This window comes from Symphalangus syndactylus, chromosome X (genome assembly GCF_028878055.3).
Source record: "Symphalangus syndactylus isolate Jambi chromosome X, NHGRI_mSymSyn1-v2.1_pri, whole genome shotgun sequence".
Taxonomy (NCBI): Eukaryota; Metazoa; Chordata; class Mammalia; order Primates; family Hylobatidae; genus Symphalangus; species Symphalangus syndactylus.
In genome coordinates this window covers 44,899,647-44,918,103 of record NC_072447.2, presented here as the reverse complement: position 1 = coordinate 44,918,103, position 18,457 = coordinate 44,899,647, and the positions used below count along the sequence as shown (strand labels likewise).

At 38.4% G+C, this 18,457-nt stretch overlaps 1 protein-coding gene across 6 annotated transcripts in view; it reads left to right on the top strand.

Moving 5' to 3' along the window:
• The window catches only part of TAB3 (TGF-beta activated kinase 1 (MAP3K7) binding protein 3), a 61,798-nt gene extending 50,550 nt beyond the window's left edge, over window positions 1-11,248 (top strand). For 3 of the 6 annotated variants that reach the window (XM_063634577.1, XM_055267772.2, XM_063634576.1), the window contains one exon: window positions 2,118-4,725. In XM_063634577.1, coding sequence (XP_063490647.1) covers window positions 2,118-2,395 — 278 coding nt within the window. In that variant the 3' untranslated portion in view covers window positions 2,396-4,725. Of the gene's footprint in view, window positions 1-2,117; window positions 4,726-4,777; window positions 4,880-7,048 lie in introns of those variants that run through there. The other 3 variants (XM_055267775.2, XM_055267774.2, XM_055267776.2) reach the window with 2 other exon arrangements.
• The last annotated feature ends 7,209 nt before the right edge of the window (window positions 11,249-18,457 follow it).

The window sequence follows — 18,457 nt, the reverse complement described above, 5'->3', positions numbered from 1 at the left end:
GCATAAATATTGGAAAAGAATAAAACTATATATACTACAGATGACATAATTATTTTTAAAATCCTAAGGATACTGGAAAACAACTATTAGAACTAATAAGTGAATTTAACAAGGCCTCAGGATGCAAAGTCAATATATAAACATATTTTTACAATATCAGCAAACACTTGGAAAATAAAATTTAAGAGAATTTCATTTACAATACCATCAAAAACCATGTAACACTTAGGAATAAATTTATCCAGAGATGTATACATTGAAAACTATAAAACATTGTCAAAAGATATTTAAGAGGACCTAAGTAAATGGAGTGATATACCATGTTCATAACTGACTGAATCAATATTTTTGAGATACCTGTTCTTACAAGGTTGATATATAGATACAGTGTAATACCAATTATAACCCCATTAGGTGGTAGTGCATTTTTAATTAACAAACTGATTATAAAATTCATATGGAAATACAGAAAGTCCTAGAACATCCAAAACAATCTTGAAAAAGAGCAGCCAGAAGTCTTAGACTGGCTCAGTGCAATGGCTCACACCTGTAAACCTAGCATTTTGGGAGACCAAGGCAGGAGGATCACTTGAGCTCAGGAGTTTGAGACTAGCCTGGGCAACATAGTGAGACCTCATCTACAAAAAAAAATTTTAAAATTAGCCAGACATGGTGTAATTAAAAGTGTATTAAAAGTGTATTAGTGTAGAGCTAATTTAAAAATAGCTCATTGCAGCCTCACCTATAGTCCCAGCTATTCTGGTGGCTGAGGCAGGAGGATTGCTTGAGCCCAGGAGGTTGAGGCTGCAGTGAGCCATGATTGCAGCACTATACTCCAGCCTGAGCGACAGGCTGTCTCCAAAAAAAAAAAAAAAAAAAAAAGTCTTAGACTAACCAACTTCAGGACTTACTATAAAGCTACAATAACCACAGTGTGATATTGATATAGGAATAAAGAAATAGATCATTGGAACAGAATAGGGAGCCCAGGTTTATACCCCCTAGTCACACTGTCATTTGATATTTGACAAAAGCACCAAAGCAACCAATAGAGAAAGGAACATTTTTTTCAACAGGCAGAGCTGCGAGAACTGGATATCCATGTGGAAGAAACACAGTCTGATCTCTACCTCAACATCATACACAAAAATTTGAGATAGATCATACACCTAAGTATAGAAGTTAAACTATAAAGCTTCCAGAACAGAATATTTTGCAATTTAGGTATAAAAGTTTTTGGACAGGTCACAGGAAGCAATAAAAAAAAAAATTGATAAATTAGTCTTCATTAAAGTTTTACACTTCTGCTCATCAAGTGACACTATTAAGAAAATGAAAAGGCAAACCACAGACTAGGAGAAAATATTTGTAAAATATGTTTCTGATGAAGGATGGTATCCAGAGTATATAAAGAATTTCTACAACACAGTAATAAAAAGACAACTCAATAAAAAAGGGTAAAACACTTGAACAGATACTTGACAAAGGAATATATATATATGAAAGATCATGAAAAAAGTAATTATCAAGAAATTTTCCTGGGGTAATGAGATCCTGTGTAGTCAGATTGTGGTTTTCTAGCAGTGGTGATGTTCGTGTTAATATGTCATTCTGAGGCCAGCGTTGTGGCTCATGCTTATAATCTCAGCACTTTGGGAGGCCTGGAAGGGAGGGAGGATCACTTGAGGTCAGGAGTTTGAGACCAGCCTGTCCAACAGGGTGAAACCCCGTGTCTACTAAAGATACCAAAATTAGCTGGGCATGGTGGCGTGCACCTGTAATCCCAGCTACTTGGGAGGCTGCGGCAGAAGAATCACTTGAACCTGGGAGGTGGAGGTTGCAGTGAGCCGAGATCGCACCACTGCACTCCAACGTGGGCGACACAGCGAGATGCTGTCTCCAAAAAAAAAAAAAGTCATTTTGCCTTCTGTCTTTGGGACCAACACCATGTATTCGAGGTGGGAGGTTCCTGTTTGGTATCCTCCTTGGCTGGGCATTGAATAAGGCTTGCATTAATATTCCATGATGTGGTCCCATTAATATCAAGCTTCATCTAGCTCTCTGCAAGTACCTTTACACTAAAAAGACTTTGTTTGTTTGTTTTTGTTTTGAGACAGGGTCCCGCTCTGTCGCCCAGGCTGGAGTGCAGTGGCATGATCATAGCTCATTGCAGCCTCGACCTCCCAGGCTCAAGCCATCCTCCTGCCTCAGCCACCCGAGTAGCTGGGACTACAGACGCACACCACCACGCCCGGCTAATTTTTGTATTTTTTGTGGAGACAGGGTTTCGCCATGTTGCCCAGGCTGGTCTCAAACTCCTGGGCTGAAGCGATCCTGCTGCCTCGGCCTCCCAAAGTGCTGCGATTACAGGCATAAGTCACTGTTCCTGGTCTGAAAGACTCTTTTCTATGGCTCATTTAACTCAAATACAATTTGCAAAAACTGATAGTCCCTTAGAGTTAGTTATAATGGGATTTCGGTTACAATTTCTTAAATATGTATTGAATGCTCAATGCGTAGCTCAATTATGTAGATGCTTGATGTTACAAAGGGAAAACATGACTCCTACCCCAAGCAGTTTATCCTCTACGTATGTACACTTCTAATAAAAAATAGACTAGGAAGCCATCTCCAACAGTCATCTTCACTATAAATGAATTTCTATTTTAGAAATTTAGTAGTTGTAGTTCTATAATAATATATATTATTGGTGAAAGTATAAATGGTTCTATTATATGCCAAATTGTCTTTAACCCGTTTTTTATCTTTTTCTGTTAAAACTTTTAGAAACAGTAGAACTTGATTAAATTCTATAATTTTTTGGTAAGCCTTTCGTCACAGATTTATAAAAGCTATTCAGTTTTCTCCATAAAATCAAGTTTGTTTTCCATTAAGCACTTGCAGATTCCCATTTTGTATTTGAAACTAAATCAGCCTTTTCTAAAAGTACATATAGTTTAGCACAGATTGGCCTGCAATACCACTCAAATACAAAAAGAAAATAGATAAACCAGTAAAACACAAATTACTGGTAGAATAGGTTTATTGAATCGAATAAATGTCTTGGAGTTATTACAGATATATACCAGAAATCCAAGTGTAATATAGTTTATCTGAATCGTAAGTGTGATAATTAGAGAAAGAATGTGAGGGAGATGAAGGAAAGAGAGAGAGAGACAGAGGAACAAGCCTTTTTGGATTGGACTTTGTAGTTAAGCAATACAGTGTGTACGTGCTCTTCAGCGGGCTTAGAATGTCTCCCAACCCTTATTAGTAACTCATAACGGTGGTAGATTGAACTTTGTAGTTAAACAATACAGTGTGTATGTGTGCTCTTCAGTGGGCTTAGAAAGTTTCCCCAACCCTCATCAGTAAGCAAGCAAGCACACTGACCTTGGTGTCCCACAATCTGAGCACTGGTCCTGGTCATCTTGGCCACCTGACCTTGTTCAAACTCAATCTGAGCACCATAGAGGGACAATCCAGCCAAATACTCCAAAGGTTGTAAGAGTTAGTGAGATAAGGTATGTGACTCGATAGAAGTACTTTGCAAATCTAAGAAACAGAACTTTACCTTATTCTTTGGAGCCTAAGGAGACATTCACTCTGCTTTTGTTTACTCAGACAATGGAGTGTTTACGTACCTGAGCACCATGCTTTGGACTCTGGAGCAGTGATTTCCAAAGATGAGTTGTACTGTGGGCTCAGAATTGATTAGAAAATGCAAGATCTTTCTTTGGTTCCTAAGGGCAAATAATATAAAGGCTGCCATTTTTCATTTTTAATCCAAAGGGTTACTTACTAATAAACTATAAATTTATAGAAACAATTTTCTAGCAAGATATTAAGATGCCTACAGTTCTTGTCTGTGTTGCAAAGTGTCTGCTGGGCTTCTGCACACATAGGTAATTGGAATTCAGGAAATGATTTGGGAGCACATGGTTGTCAGTATATAATATCGAGCTGGTTCTGATTTTTCAAGTACTGTTATTTTTTAAAAATCCACCAGACACAGTGGCTCCTGCCTGTAATACCAACACTTTGGGAGGCTGAGGTGGGAGGATCACTTGAGGCCAGGAGTTTGAGACCAGCCTGGGCAACATAGTGAGACCCTGTCTCTACAAAAAATAAAATTTAAAAAATTAGCTGGGTGTGGTAGTGGCATGCACCTGTAGTCTTGGATACTTCAGGAGGCTGAGGCAGGAGGATCACTTGAGCCCAGGAGATCAAGGCTGCAGTGAGCCATTATTGTGCCACTGTACTCCAGCCTGGACAGCAGAACAAGACCCTGTCTCAAAAAAACAAACAAACAAACAAAAAACCTGTCATTTTCATCACATTTCATCATTATAATAGCCTTACTGTATGGATAGTGCCCATAATTTTAAAATAATTTTTAAATAATTATTGCTTAATCAGATAATTGCTAAAGTATAATTCCCCAAATTTTGCTTTCACATTGACATTTATTTGCTATCACTGAGTTTGTATCCCTAATCCATTAAAAAGTAGAAAACAGTGAAATAGGGCATTTGTTCTAAGTAATGGGAGAAGATGTAATTGAAGAAGATGGAAAAAGTTGTAAGAACCACTGCTCTGTGTAGATTGTAAAAGCAGTATTAAATATGGTGCCTGCCCTTGCTAAAGGTAACATGAAGTAATAGGGAGGGTAAATGCACTCAGCTGTGTGGGTTGCTTCAAAGATCTTGTGAGCTTGTCCACTCTTGCAGTTGAAAGACTGGATCACTTCTTTCTGGCGTTGTTTATTCTTATGCAGACTCCTCAGACCCCTGCACAATTGAGAGAAAAGCCCGAAGAATTAGCGTGACCTCCAAAGTACAGGCAGACATCCATGACACCCAGGCAGCAGCTGCAGATGGTTTGTACTTGTGTGTCCAGAGTTTGTGCAGAATGTCCAAAGACACATGTTAATCCATGTAGAATTACAAGTAAAACCATACCTTTATTTTTTGCTTTAAAAACATTACCGAGTTTCTAAGGCTGTGCTGTCCAATAGAAATATAATGCAAGCCACATATATAATTTAAAATTTTCTAGTAGCAAAGATGAAATTAATTTTAATATATTTTATATAATTCAGTATATACAAAATATTATTTCAATATGAAATCAATATAAAATTATCAGTGAGATGTTTTACATCCTTTTTATACTAAGTCTTTGAAATCTGGTGTATATTTTACACTTACAGCAACATTGAGTTTTTAGAGCATGTCCATTAAAAACCAGCAACAGTAAGATACGAATTTTTTTTTAAGTGTTACGTTTTTGGGCATGTTGTTCTTTCAAAAGGTAAAGACAAAATAGGTCTTTTTCTGAAAATGGCATAGTAGGCTGGGCGCGGTGGCTCACACCTGTAATCCCAGCACTTTGGGAGGCCGAGGCGGGCGGATCATGAGGTCAGGAGATCGAGACCATCCTGGCTAACACGGTGAAACCCCGTCTCTACTAAAAATACAAAAAATTAGCCGGGCGTGGTGGCGGGCGCCTGTAGTCCCAGCTACCCAGGAGGCTGAGGCAGGAGAATGGCGTGAACCCGGGAGGCGGAGCTTGCAGTGAGCCGAGATGGCGCCACTGCACTCCAGCCTGGGGGACAGAGCGAGACTCCGTCTCAAAAAAAAAAAAAGAAAATGGCATAGTAAACATTTTTCCTCCAACCGAAGGCTTTATTCCTCCATATGAGACAAAAAAGAAAACTGTATTAAATCTACATGTTTTGGAGTCATGAGCCAAAAAACACAAGGTGGGTGATAATGGCAGTTAAAAAGCAATAGTTGAAGCAAGAGAAACAAGCCCATCTCCTATTTATAGTCATAGGAAGCAGCTGAAGAACCCAGTAATTTTCTGTTATATCTTAAGGCTAAGATCACCTTCCTGTTTGAGGCTGAGCATTATCATACCTTGGGGTAAGGTTCAGGGTCTAAAATTCAGTTCTCTTTACCTCTTGGGGAATGTTATAACATTTGTCATATAAGGCAAATTGATAAACTAGAAGTCAGCTTGTTAATTTCCAGTGGAAGATATGCCTAGCCCAAAATAGTAACTGACAAAGCTTCCCTAGATCTGTTTCTTTTGTTACCTATTTAAAAAGGTGTTGCTTACCTTAGATCTTAATCTCATTTCCAGTTACCCCAGATTCCAGGGTGAATTCCATCTGGAGATCTTTAGTCTCCTATTCATTGACCTCAGTCTCAATAGGGACCTAAAAGACAGAAATCACAGGTTAACTCTAGATGCAAAGAGCTTTTTTGAGCACAAAGCCAGAGGGAATGAGGACCTAAGAGGAATGTAAGTTTGGATATCTTTTTCAAATCCTGGGGACCAACATAAGGTTGCCAGGTATGGGCATTTTTAAAAACTGATATATCAAGGATTTTTAATGCCAAAAATGTAGGAAGGAATATGAGAATAAAAGTCTTTTATACTGAATGAATTTAGCTTTATGAAAAATGAACTGCAGAATCTTTCTCTTTTCACTATTCTGAGGAAAACTTTGATATGAACTGCCACTGCTATTTATGAACCATTAATATAAAATATATGCATATTGTAGAGCTTAAGTTGTCATGGAAGAAGGCACACATTTAGTCAGATGTTTAATATAGTGTGGATAGTATTATACTATACAGAGGAAAAGTCAAGGTGGGCTGAAGTCAGGGAAAACTTACAGAGGTGACAGAATTTAACATGCTATAAAACGTTTCTCTTTTTTTTCATTTGGCTGGAATAAAGCATAACTCTCCGCCATTTACAGGTAATGACCTAGGAGGGCAATCTATTCTGGACATACATCCATCTTCTTATAGCAAAAAAAAAAAAAAAAAAAAGTAATTAGAACAAAGTAAAAGATCAACTTTTTGTTCAACTATGCATTTCCAGTAGATATATTTACTAATTGGCTTACATATTAAAGTAGGCAATTACCTCCCTTGATTTTTGTGGTATTTTTCTTTTCAGTTTGGATTATACTTGGAAAAAGCTTAATCTATTTACCTTCCCCCTCCCCCTTAATCCTAACCTCCCTCAGAGCATCGAACTGGCTCCACACAAAGTCCTCGGACACAACCTCGAGATGAAGACTACGAAGGGGCTCCTTGGAATTGTGATAGCTGCACCTTTCTTAACCACCCAGCACTAAATCGCTGTGAGCAGTGCGAGATGCCACGATACACCTGAATTCAGAAAAGTCTGCACCAGGTTAAAAGTGAAACTTTGAGCACCACCAGAAGAAAAGGAAACCTCGGGACTCTATTCATCCACCCAGCCTTTTCATTTTCGATTGCACAGCGGGGAGGAGGAATGGCTTTGTGGTCGTTGTGCTCACGAAAGGAAAAACGGGGAGGTCTTTTTTTCTCCTTTCTTAACTCACTACAGAGTGAGAGATAGAAAGGGATACTTGAAACTGGGAAAGGATTCACTCTGTGAAAGAATGTACACACAGAAGTCAAGAGCTCTTCTGTGGTGGAATCCCAACTGTTAAAGTTACTGCTGAGTGGCCCTTATTTTTTAAACTAGTACTTTGAATCATAGTATGAAATGTTACAGTTTATGCAAACTGTGAATTCCCAGAGCAGACTTACCTGGTCACCGCTCTCTGGAAAACCAAGGCTCCCCGTGCTTCTTCCCATTGCTTCCTACTAAAGAGGACAACAGGAAAAAGCACCTAGAATATTTGGGGGGGGGGGGCAAATTAATTAAGGGTATTTGTAATTGCTGCTTTTTTCAGGGGTAATTTCCAACACACATACATGCACACAAAGAAAATGTTTTAAAATGTGATTTGTAGCAGTCAGGAACTAGGCATATCATGCCTTTGTTTAAAAGTACAATCAGAGGTGGTAAGATGCCTTTGGCTTGTACAGTGATTCATCAAGCTCTATCAACACTGGTAACTAAGACCTACTTATGCCACATAAGAGATGCATTTTTTAAGTTAACTGCATGTTTTTATTAAGGCCATTGGTTTTCCAAATAACAAGTCCTTACAAAGTATGATTTTATACATGATATTCTCGTAAAACTGTGCTTTGCCAGTAGCACAGTGAATGTATGCCAAATGCAAGTCCATTCCAAAATCCATTTGGAAATCTTGATTTCAGCTGTGGTTCTTAAACTTTTGCAGTCCATAGGGCCTTTTTTTTTCTCTCCTTCCAATTTTGTGATAAATTCATGATGTTTACAGCACAGATAAAATTTTGTGCCATAATCCTAATTTAGCTGAAATCAATATTAACTGTTCAATAAAAACTTACTTGCATATGTTAATAAACCAGTGTGAGGGGAATTACAGTTGGCCAATGACAAAGTTGCACACTGCATTATTTGGGAAACGAGGGATTGTCAAAAATTATTAAGAGAAAGGTGAATATAGAGGACTTTGAAACAGAACTTTTAAAATTTAACATAACTGTATCTAGAGGTCAATTGAGTTTCTACAGGCAGTTCAGGTCATTTTAAAGCCCTCCTTATTTATGAAATAGAACTTCAGGGTGCGGATAAGTGAAGAGATACAAAGTCATGTGACTCACTAGGGTGCATCACTGGAAACTTAATAGCACATTTCATTAAGGTCTCTGCCATTGTTGGAGTTCCTTCTTAGCTCAGAATTGGAGTTTTGGAATCTTCCCCTCATTTTGGTGAGTATAAACAGCAATAAAGTTAGTAGGTTCTCCCATCCTAAAGGATTTTACCTGAGGGATATCGTCTTAGGAATATCCATAGACGCTCCCATCAGGTTTCTCCCCCAACCCCCATACACACACACACACACACACACACACACACACACACACACACACACACACTCACACACCCCGCCCTGCTTCTAATTTAGCAGTAATCTCTGGCAGACCTGGAAAAACAAGCTGCTCTTAATAGCATAATGAAACCAAAGGCATAATAACTCATCATAGTTTTCCATCAGAATCATTTCACACTCTGCCTACAGCTTTGAAAACATTTTTTCATATGTGAAAAATTCCCCAAAATACATCCACTAGTCTCCCAAAGGAAGCGTGGTAATTAACACTGATAAAAACATCTCTCATACAACAACTGTGGCAAAACTGTGAAAATAACGGTGAGAAAGCAGATGGGCTTAAAAGCATGGTCCCCAAAACAGCGTTCTTTAAAGGTTTTTGTAACACTGGTCTCTGTCTCCAATAACAGTCTAGCCGTCCTACTGTTCTGTAATATGCCTTTGCCTTTGTATGGTTTCATATCTCTTTAGTGATGGTCAACCCCACTTGGTTTTAAGTTACAATTTAGGGGAAAATATATATATATATATATATACTGCTTGGTGTCCTAGCTAAAAGGTTTACCAGTATTCATAGTTGATATGCTGAAGTGGAGGCAATTAACTTGGCAGTTGTCAGTTGAGAATGAAAGTAGCATGTCTGAAAACAGTCTGATGCTTTATAAAACCATGTAGATGACTTTAAAACTATTGCATGAAAATACATCAAGGTTAATAAGCTGTTAATACAGTAGATGCATGGTTTCAATCCTTTGGTGTTATATCTAGTCAATCATTGTTTTCACCTGCCAGGAAAAGAGAGCAAACAGTCTATTGGATAGATGTAAAGGGTGGGGTATGCGGTATCAGATTGATTTTAAGGACGTTTTGTACGTTAATTTTTAATTGTGCACGTTTCATATGCCAACATAGGCTGTATTCAGTTTTAAAATAGGCAAAATGACTTGACACTGATAAATCTGGTATGTTTAACTGTGTCCCATATGTAGACTGCTTTTTGCCTATGACCAGTTTGAACAAGAATTCTCCCAACTTTCAAGGTGCCTTTTCAAAAGGATCTTGTAGTCAGTTGGTATGTACAGACAATTGGCATGGAAGTGGTAGGATATAAATCGGATGATGCCTGGCTGCTGAGGTGCCAGCTGGATCAGCTGGTGCACTTCTTGTTTCTTGTAAGAGGTTTGCTTCTTTAAAATGACTAGTTTGATGTATCTGGTAACATATAGGCCTGACTATACATTTTACATTATTTCGCTATTTTGTAAACTGGGATTTTAGAAAGCACGTTTGCTATTTTGTTAAAGTACATTGCCCCTTAAATTTTGGAGTAGTTTTTAAAAGTTTAAAATGGTAATAGAGGAGCCAGAAACTTTTTAAGCATTGTAAAATGTTTTGAATTGATATTGACTTTGTTTGGAAGAGAGTAGAGGCAGGGGGCTTTAAAGAAACAAAGAAATGCATTGTAAAAATGTAGTTTTAGAGCAAATTAATAATGATGGTGGGGAAAGTGTTGCTAATTTGTTTATTTCCCTGGAAGAAATGGGAAGTGTGATAAGCAGTTTAATTTTTAAGGAGCTGGTCTCAATTTTAGTACTTTTTAATTATGCAAATAAATCACTGTTTCCTTAAATTTTGTCATTGCTTTGTCACAGTTGTCTAGGGTTCATATCCAACCTTCTGTGGCAATTCAATTTTATATAGTCTTTTAAGAGGTAATTGTAATGTATTTCTGACAGTATAAACAAAAAGAACATAAGGCATAGAAGAATTGTCCTCTAAAAATATCAATGATGTATCCTGGAATGTGAAGATGTCCCTTTATAGTTAAAAATTGAATTATTTTAATATTGTACCATTGTTAGACCTTGAATGAGTCCATGTTACCGTGTGTGTCTGTATATCTACCTGTAGAGAAAGAAAAATGACAACTGAAATGTTACTTTTAAAAATCAGAATAAATTGGGCACTGTCTGTGTTGCACCACTACTGTATCTTTTCGAAAGAATTAACAGTATTTGCCTATTGTAAAAGTTAATTCTGATGACGTTTTCACATTCACCAGACTTTTTTTCCTGTATTATTTGCATCCCCAAATATTTAATACAAGTAGATTCTGCATGGCTTGGGCATTCAGAGATTAATAGAATGATGACTCAATTTTACTTCTAAAGCCATGAAAAGTTACTTTGAGACTGAACAATTCTGAATTATTTATGATACCCAATGTCCATGTTTCTTTCCCTACTGTAAAAGAATTGATCAGTTTCTTCATTAAAGCAGCAAAAACTTATTAAATCTTGTAAATACCATGTCTCTTTTAGATTTCTGTGTATGCTGTGAATGAAATCATTTTGAGATGAAATTGTACAAAGGCATTTTAAAAGGCTCTGCATGCATCGTACCTCCAAACAGTACATATTCGGAAAGTCAAAGATTCCTGCAAAATAAATAAACTAAAAGCAAACACTACATTCTGCATCTTTTCTGCGTAGTTAGAAATTTACAGTATCAAATTAGTTCTAATGTCAGCACTCATATTTCTGGACTGAAATATGCTGGCTCAAACGTAATCATCACATATGCCTTCCTTTATTAGAACATGTAAGATTTGGGGTATTAAGTGCACATTACTCCAATTGGAAAATTTGGTAAAATTATACATAAGCAGGTTTTACATAAAAGTTGGAATATGTTAGGAACTTCCTTTCATTCCACTTTAGAATGTTATTTACAAAAGAATATGTAGTTTTCTTTTTTAAAAAATCCTTGTCATTTCAGAGGCAAATAATGTTCTGATACTTTGTTAGGGTCTGTAGTAAACCTTTACAGCTTTTACACAGAAATTACCACAAATGAATTATAGTAGGTAACATTTTCAGTGATTAAGCATATTTAAATTCAAAATCATTTCCAGGCTGGGCACGGTGGCTTATGCTTGTAATCCCAACACTTTGGGAGGTCGAGGTGGGAGGAACGCTTAAGCCCAGAGTTCAAGACCAGTCTGGGCAACATAGTGAGACTCTTGTCTATTCAAAAATACACAAATTAGCTGGTCATGGTGGCGTAGGCCTGTAGTCCCAGCTACTCGGGAGGCTGAGGTGGGAGGATTCCTCGAGCCCAGGAGGCCAAGGTCACAGTAAGCCATGGTTGTGCCACTGCACTTCAGCCTGGGCAACAGAGCGAAACTGTCTCAAAAAAAAAGTCGTTTCTACTACATTGTTTTAATACATGAAAAATTGCAAACATATGCAAGTAGAGAATAATGATCCCCCATTTATTACCCAGCTTCCAAAATTATCTATGTATAAGCATTCTTATTTCATCTGTATTTTCATCCCACCTCCCCCTAGATTATGTTGAAACAAATCCCAGACATCATATCAATTCATTGGTAAACTTTCAACATAAGCAGAGTACACTTATCAAAATTAATAATTTAAACATTGAATATCCAGTGGTAAGTTTCTCTAATAGTTTCATGGATTTTTTTAACAAGCTTATCCAAATTAGGGTCTAAATAGAGTACATGAAATTGATTATGTCTCTTAAGTCTTTATATGCATTCACATGTCTCTGTCAGAAACCCAGTCATGTGTTAACTGGATTTTTTTGAGACAAGATCTCACTGTATCACCCAGGCTGGAGTGCAGTGGCATGGTCACAGCTCACTGCAGCCTCCAACTCCTGGGCTCAAGTGATCCTCCTGCCTCAGCCTCCTCAGTAGCTGGGACCACAGGCACACACCACCATGCCCAGCTTATTTTTTTTTTTTGTAGAGATGGGGCCTTGCTATGTTTACCAGTCTCGGAATATTTTTATAGGGGAATTTCCTCATCTACTACTGAGTTATCCTCCACCATATCTTATAGTTCAATTATGCATAGAATGTCAAAGATAATTTTTAAGACAACTTTTTAAATAGTATGTGCAGTATTTTTTTCCCTTCCCCTTGTTCCCCACATCCTGGGTTGTCCCTTTTAAAATCTGTTTGGTTACCACAACAATGGTTCACTGTGGTGCTCATTTTCAGAGACATATCTGAATTTTTTTTTTTTTTTTTGAGACAGGGTTTTACTCTGTCACCTAGGCTGCAGTGCAGTGAGTGGCACGATTTTGGCTCACTGCAGCCTCAAACTCCAAAGCTCAAATGATCCTCCCACCTCAGCCTCCCAAGTAGCTGGGATTACACACGTGTGGCACCATGCCCGGTTAACTTTTGTATTTTTAGTAGAGAGGTCTGCCATATTGCCCAGGCTGGTCTCGAACTCATGAGCTCAAGCCATCTGCTCGCCTCAGCCTCCCAAAGTGCTGGGATTATAGGTCGCTGCACCTGGCCCATAATTAGTCTTTAATCCCACTATCAGTATAATGATTTCAGGCATTACCCAGCTCAGTTTTCCACACAGAAGACTGGAGGACTGTTGTGTAGGAGATGCACAGTGTGTCTCCCACCTGCATTCCTCCAAAGACTTCCTGACTTGACTTTGTCCTCTTGGCCTTTTTTCTAGAATGTTGACCAGGTAATTGTTTTATGATGGAGATTTCAAAGATATTAATAGAATATGTGAGTGAGATTTTGTTTTGCAAGTTCCTTATTCTCAGAGCAGTCAAACCATCTCACTTGTCCTGCCTCTTGAACATTGGTGGGTGTGCTTTTGACCACCCTTTCATGACATCACAGTGATAATATATTGTGCAAGAAAAGTGGTGCTGCCTAGCTTTCTAGAGTTTTGCACTGTGGTAGGAACAAAATGCCAGTTACTACATTCTATATTAATTTGTTTTCTTTTGACTTATTTGTGCACTTATTCCTGGGGACTGAGGTAGTTTTCAGGCAATTCCATTCCCTTGATCAAGAACTGCTAACATTTACAGCGATTTCTAAATGCTATCCCCCAATTCTGTTTTCTTTTAAATCATTTGGTCTGATTTGTGTGTGCAAGATTCAGAAAAAGATATATGGAAGGTATTTGGGGTTGGGGGAGGAGAAAATTGGGTTAGCATATGGAAATAGCTTGCATTTTCTATACACTTTGACAGTGAATCAAATGGTCACATGTGGCAGGAAGACTCTGATTTTAAGATTACGATTTGAGTTTCTCTTCCCAAATTCCACTGGTGTAACTCACAAAAGCATTTTTAAGGACTGGAGAATAGGCTCTCAGGGTCAGAAATTACAGGAAGCAGATGGAGATGTATGGAGGGCAGTAGCAACCAGTGTCAGCCAGCACACAATTCCAGCCATCAGTGAAAGTCAACCTGCAAACCAAGTCTATGAGACTCCTCAAAAGAACCCATGAAGACCCCCAAACTCTGAGCCGTGGGCAAATGGGAAGGGATATATGTGCTGGACAGGAAGCATGTAGATTACAGCATTTGCCTTCTGGCTCACTTGGCACCACAGTTCACTACAGAAAGCATTTAATGGGAGTGGTTTGGCCACCTAGTTAAGCGGCATAAGGCACGAAGTAACTTCAAGCTGCCACAATGAACATAGAGGAAAAGCTTGCTTGGCCCAGATGAGGATTCCAGGGAGCAGTTTTCAACCCCACAATAAATATTTAAAACAGCACCCATTGATGCCTGTTACTGACTGGCTGAAAAGAAATGCTTAGCAAAGCACTGAACCTCCTGATCTTTCTAATACTTTCAGTGATTTCCAACCAAGAAAAATAAGACTACAGAAGTAGAACAATTTTTGCTTAAGATATTAAAAGATTTAAACAATGTGACCCACATGGTATTTAAAATTGTTTAAAAATCAAATGTACATGAAGATGTAGCATTCTGAAAAAAAGAATCTCATTCTACAGAAGGGAAAGAGAAAACCTTAATTTCTAAATTGAATTCCAAACAAAATTTACTACAATGTTGTGTATCTCAAAAAGGAACAATCAGATCAAAAAAGTTTCCTTCAAAGGAAAACTAATTTTTACTAAAACTCTAAAATACAAATACAGGTAGTGAAGTTCAGAGAACTGAGTCAATAGAGATTCTAGAATTCAGAGGAAAGGGATACTGAGATGAGGAGCTGACATATAGAAGAAATAAATGCGAATCTAGACTCAGGAGATGCAATAAGGAATACCAGAAAAAACAAACATAGCAGATAGGGGAGAAGCAACAAATATATAAGAAACATGGGACAGGAGGACTGAAGAAATCTTACCTATGAAGGCCAAATAAAGGAACATGCAAAACAGACAAATAGTGAATATTATCAGTTTGGTTAAATCTACTCTAATAAAACTTTATACCTCCCAATAACCAACTGTTCTTTCAAATGTCCAAACATTTACCCCCCCCAAAATCGAGAAAACCTTAATTTCTAAAACAGAATTAAACAGGCCACACTTTTCTGACTGTAAGGCATCAAATCTAAAAATAACTAAAATCAAGCCACCTGAAAATTAAAAGAAAAAGCTCTTCTAAATAATTAAAAAATGGAATAAAAACAATGTCAGATTTAGTTCAGGTGACTCCTCAACAAGAGTCCGTGGCAAAGACATTATCTCAAACTAAAAAGATTTTCAGCTCCCAAAGAACAGGAGAAAATAGTGCTATACCCCAGTAATGTTTTATACTGTGCAAATGCTGAATTATTTCTAGATGTAAATGAATTGTCCACACTCAGAATAGAAGTTGTTGCACAAAGAAATAATTCAGAACTGTAGTTGATGTCACTTGTGGGAAATACGTTTCCAACACAAGATGTCTCTATGCAAACTCTAACAGTGAAATGGAAATGTCAAAATTTGTAGCCCAGCTATAGTCTGAGAGAACACTCTGTCTAATATGGCCAGTGTCAAGAGTCCTTATGAGCTGGAGAGCTCTGGGGAAAGAGTTGGATCAGAAGTATTCCAAGGCCAAGTTGATGTGTAACAAGTGTGAGAAAGTGTTCTTAGAAGCCAGCAGCTTAAGAATGCATGTGACTATACATAAAGGAGTCAAACTCTCTATGGGCCACATCTGTGGAAAGGTATATATCCACTGTAACCAGCTGAAAACTCATGTAAGAACTCATATGGGTGAGGAGCCTTACAAATGTGAATTATGTGATAAAGGCTTAGCTCAGACTTGCCAGGTAATCACCCATAGTCACATGTATCACGGTAAGGAAAAAAAACCCTGTAAATGTGATATATGTGATTTACAATTTGCAACTTCTAGTAGTCTCAATACTCACGCGAGCACACTGATATGGTTTGGCTCTATATCCCCACCCAAATCTCATGTCAAACTGTAATCCCCATGTGTTTAAGGAGGGGCCTGGTGGGAGGTGATTAGATCATGAGAGTGGATTTCCCCCTTGCTGTTCTCATGATAGTGAGTTCTTAGAGATCTGATGTGAGTTTTAAAAGTGTGTAGCACTTCCCCATTTACTCTCTTCTCTCTCCTGCCACCAAGAAGGTGCTTGCTTTCCCTTTGCCTTCCGCCACGATTGTAAGTTTCCTGAGGCCTCCCAGCCATGCTTCCTGTTAAGCCTGTGGAACTGTGAGTCAATTAAACCCCTTTCCTTCATAAATTACTCAGTCTCAGGTAGTTCTTTATAGCAGTGTGAAAACAGACTAATACAGACACCTAGTGGAGAGAAGCCATATGTCTAAGAAACAGGGGTGGAGAGAGATTTGCCTAACCCAGCAGCAAACTGACCTGTCAGGTTTGCATGCGTATTAAAGGAAGCCTTACGTGTGTCACACCCAGAAGATGGTATTTACTGCCCCTAATTCTCTTATCACGCATACTTGAAACAAACAGGTGAAAAACTATACAAAGCATTTGTGGCAAAACTTCTATTTCTTCAGAAGTCAAACACTTTGAATCCCATCAATAAGACAGACCATTGATGATGCAAAAATTCTTACAAAGATATTAAAAAATGTAAAGAACAAAACAAAAGTTCATTCTGGAACAGACAAAACTCTAGACTTCAGTACAGAGGATCATATCATGCTTGGAGTGAATAAGATTCCATACAGAAAAGTCGTGAATCAGAAACAATGGATTTTAAAGTTTCTGAAATGGCTTTAACACTGACTCTTCCTCTTGGGACTAAGGACCTGTTATCAATAATCAGGCTTTTACAACAGATCCTTCTTGTGGCTAGCTGGGAACTGGAGATGATTTTTTTTTTTTTTTGCAACAACTTATACTGACTTTGTGAGGGGTATGAAATGACTAAAATATCTGTTAGTAGACATAAATATCTCTTGTAAAAATTTCATTCACTGGCCGGGCGCGGTGGCTCACGCTTGTAATCCCAGCACTTTGGGAGGCCGAGGCGGGCGGATCACGAGGTCAGGAGATCGAGACCACAGTGAAACCCCGTCTCTACTAAAAATACAAAAAATTAGCCGGGCGTGGTGGCGGGCGCCTGTAGTCCCAGCTACTCGGAGAGGCTGAGGCAGGAGAATGGCGTGAACCCGGGAGGCGGAGCTTGCAGTGAGCCGAGATTGCGCCACTGCACTCCAGCCTGGGGGACAGAGCAAGACTCCGTCTCAAAAAAAAAAAAAAAAAAAAAAAAAAAAAATTTCATTCACTGAAGTAAAAGCACCTCATACCACATCCTATTTCCCTTAATTTATTATTAAATTGATAAAAATTGTCTTATGTACATGATGCCTGGAAATACGTATACATTGTGGAATGGCTAAATTGAGCTAATTAACATATGCATTACCTCACGTAGTTCTCATTTTTATGGTGAGAACACTTTACATCCACTCTCCCAGCATTTTTCAAGAACACAATATATTGCTTTGTTTTGTTTTGAGATGGGGGGCGGTCTCACTATGCTGACCAGGCTGGTCTTGAACTCCTGGCCTCAAGTGATCCTCCCACCTCTGCCTCCCAAAGTGCTGGGATTACAGCCATGAGCCACTGGGCCTGGCCAAGAATACAATATATTGTTAACTATGGTCACCAGGTGGTGCAATACATCTCTTGAACTTATTTCTCCTAACTGAAATTTTGCATCCTTTGACCAGCATCTCCCCAATCTTCCCACTCCCCGGCCTCTGGTAACCAACATTCTTTTCTTTGCTTCTGTGAATTTGCCTTTTTAGCTTCTACATATGAGGGAGATTATGTGATATTTGTCTTTCTGTGCCTGGCTTATTTCACCTAACATAATATCCTCCAGGTTCATCCACGTCACAAATGACAGGATTTCCTTATTTTTTAAGGCTAAATAGTATTCCATTGTGTATATATGGCACATTTTCTTTATTCATTTATCCATTGATGGAGACTTAGGTTGATTCCATATCTTGGCTACTGTAAATAGTGCTGCAATTAACATGGGAGTGCAGATATCTCTTTGACATACTGATTTCATATTTTCAGATATAACCAATAGTAGTATTGCTGGATCACAAGGTAGTTCTATATTTGATTCTTTAAGGAACCTTCATGCTGTTTTCCATAGTGGCTGTACCAATTTACATTTCCACAAATGGTGTACAAGGGTTCCCTTTTCTCCACATCTTTACCAACATTTATCTTTCATCTTTTTGAGGACGAGTGCGGTGGCTCATGCCTGTAATACCAGCACTTTGGGAGGCCGAGGCAGGTGGATCACTTGAGCCCAGGAGCTTGAGATCAGCCTGGACAACATGGCAAAACCCTGTCTCTACTAAAAACTACAAAAATTAGCCGGGTGTGGTGGCACGTGCATGT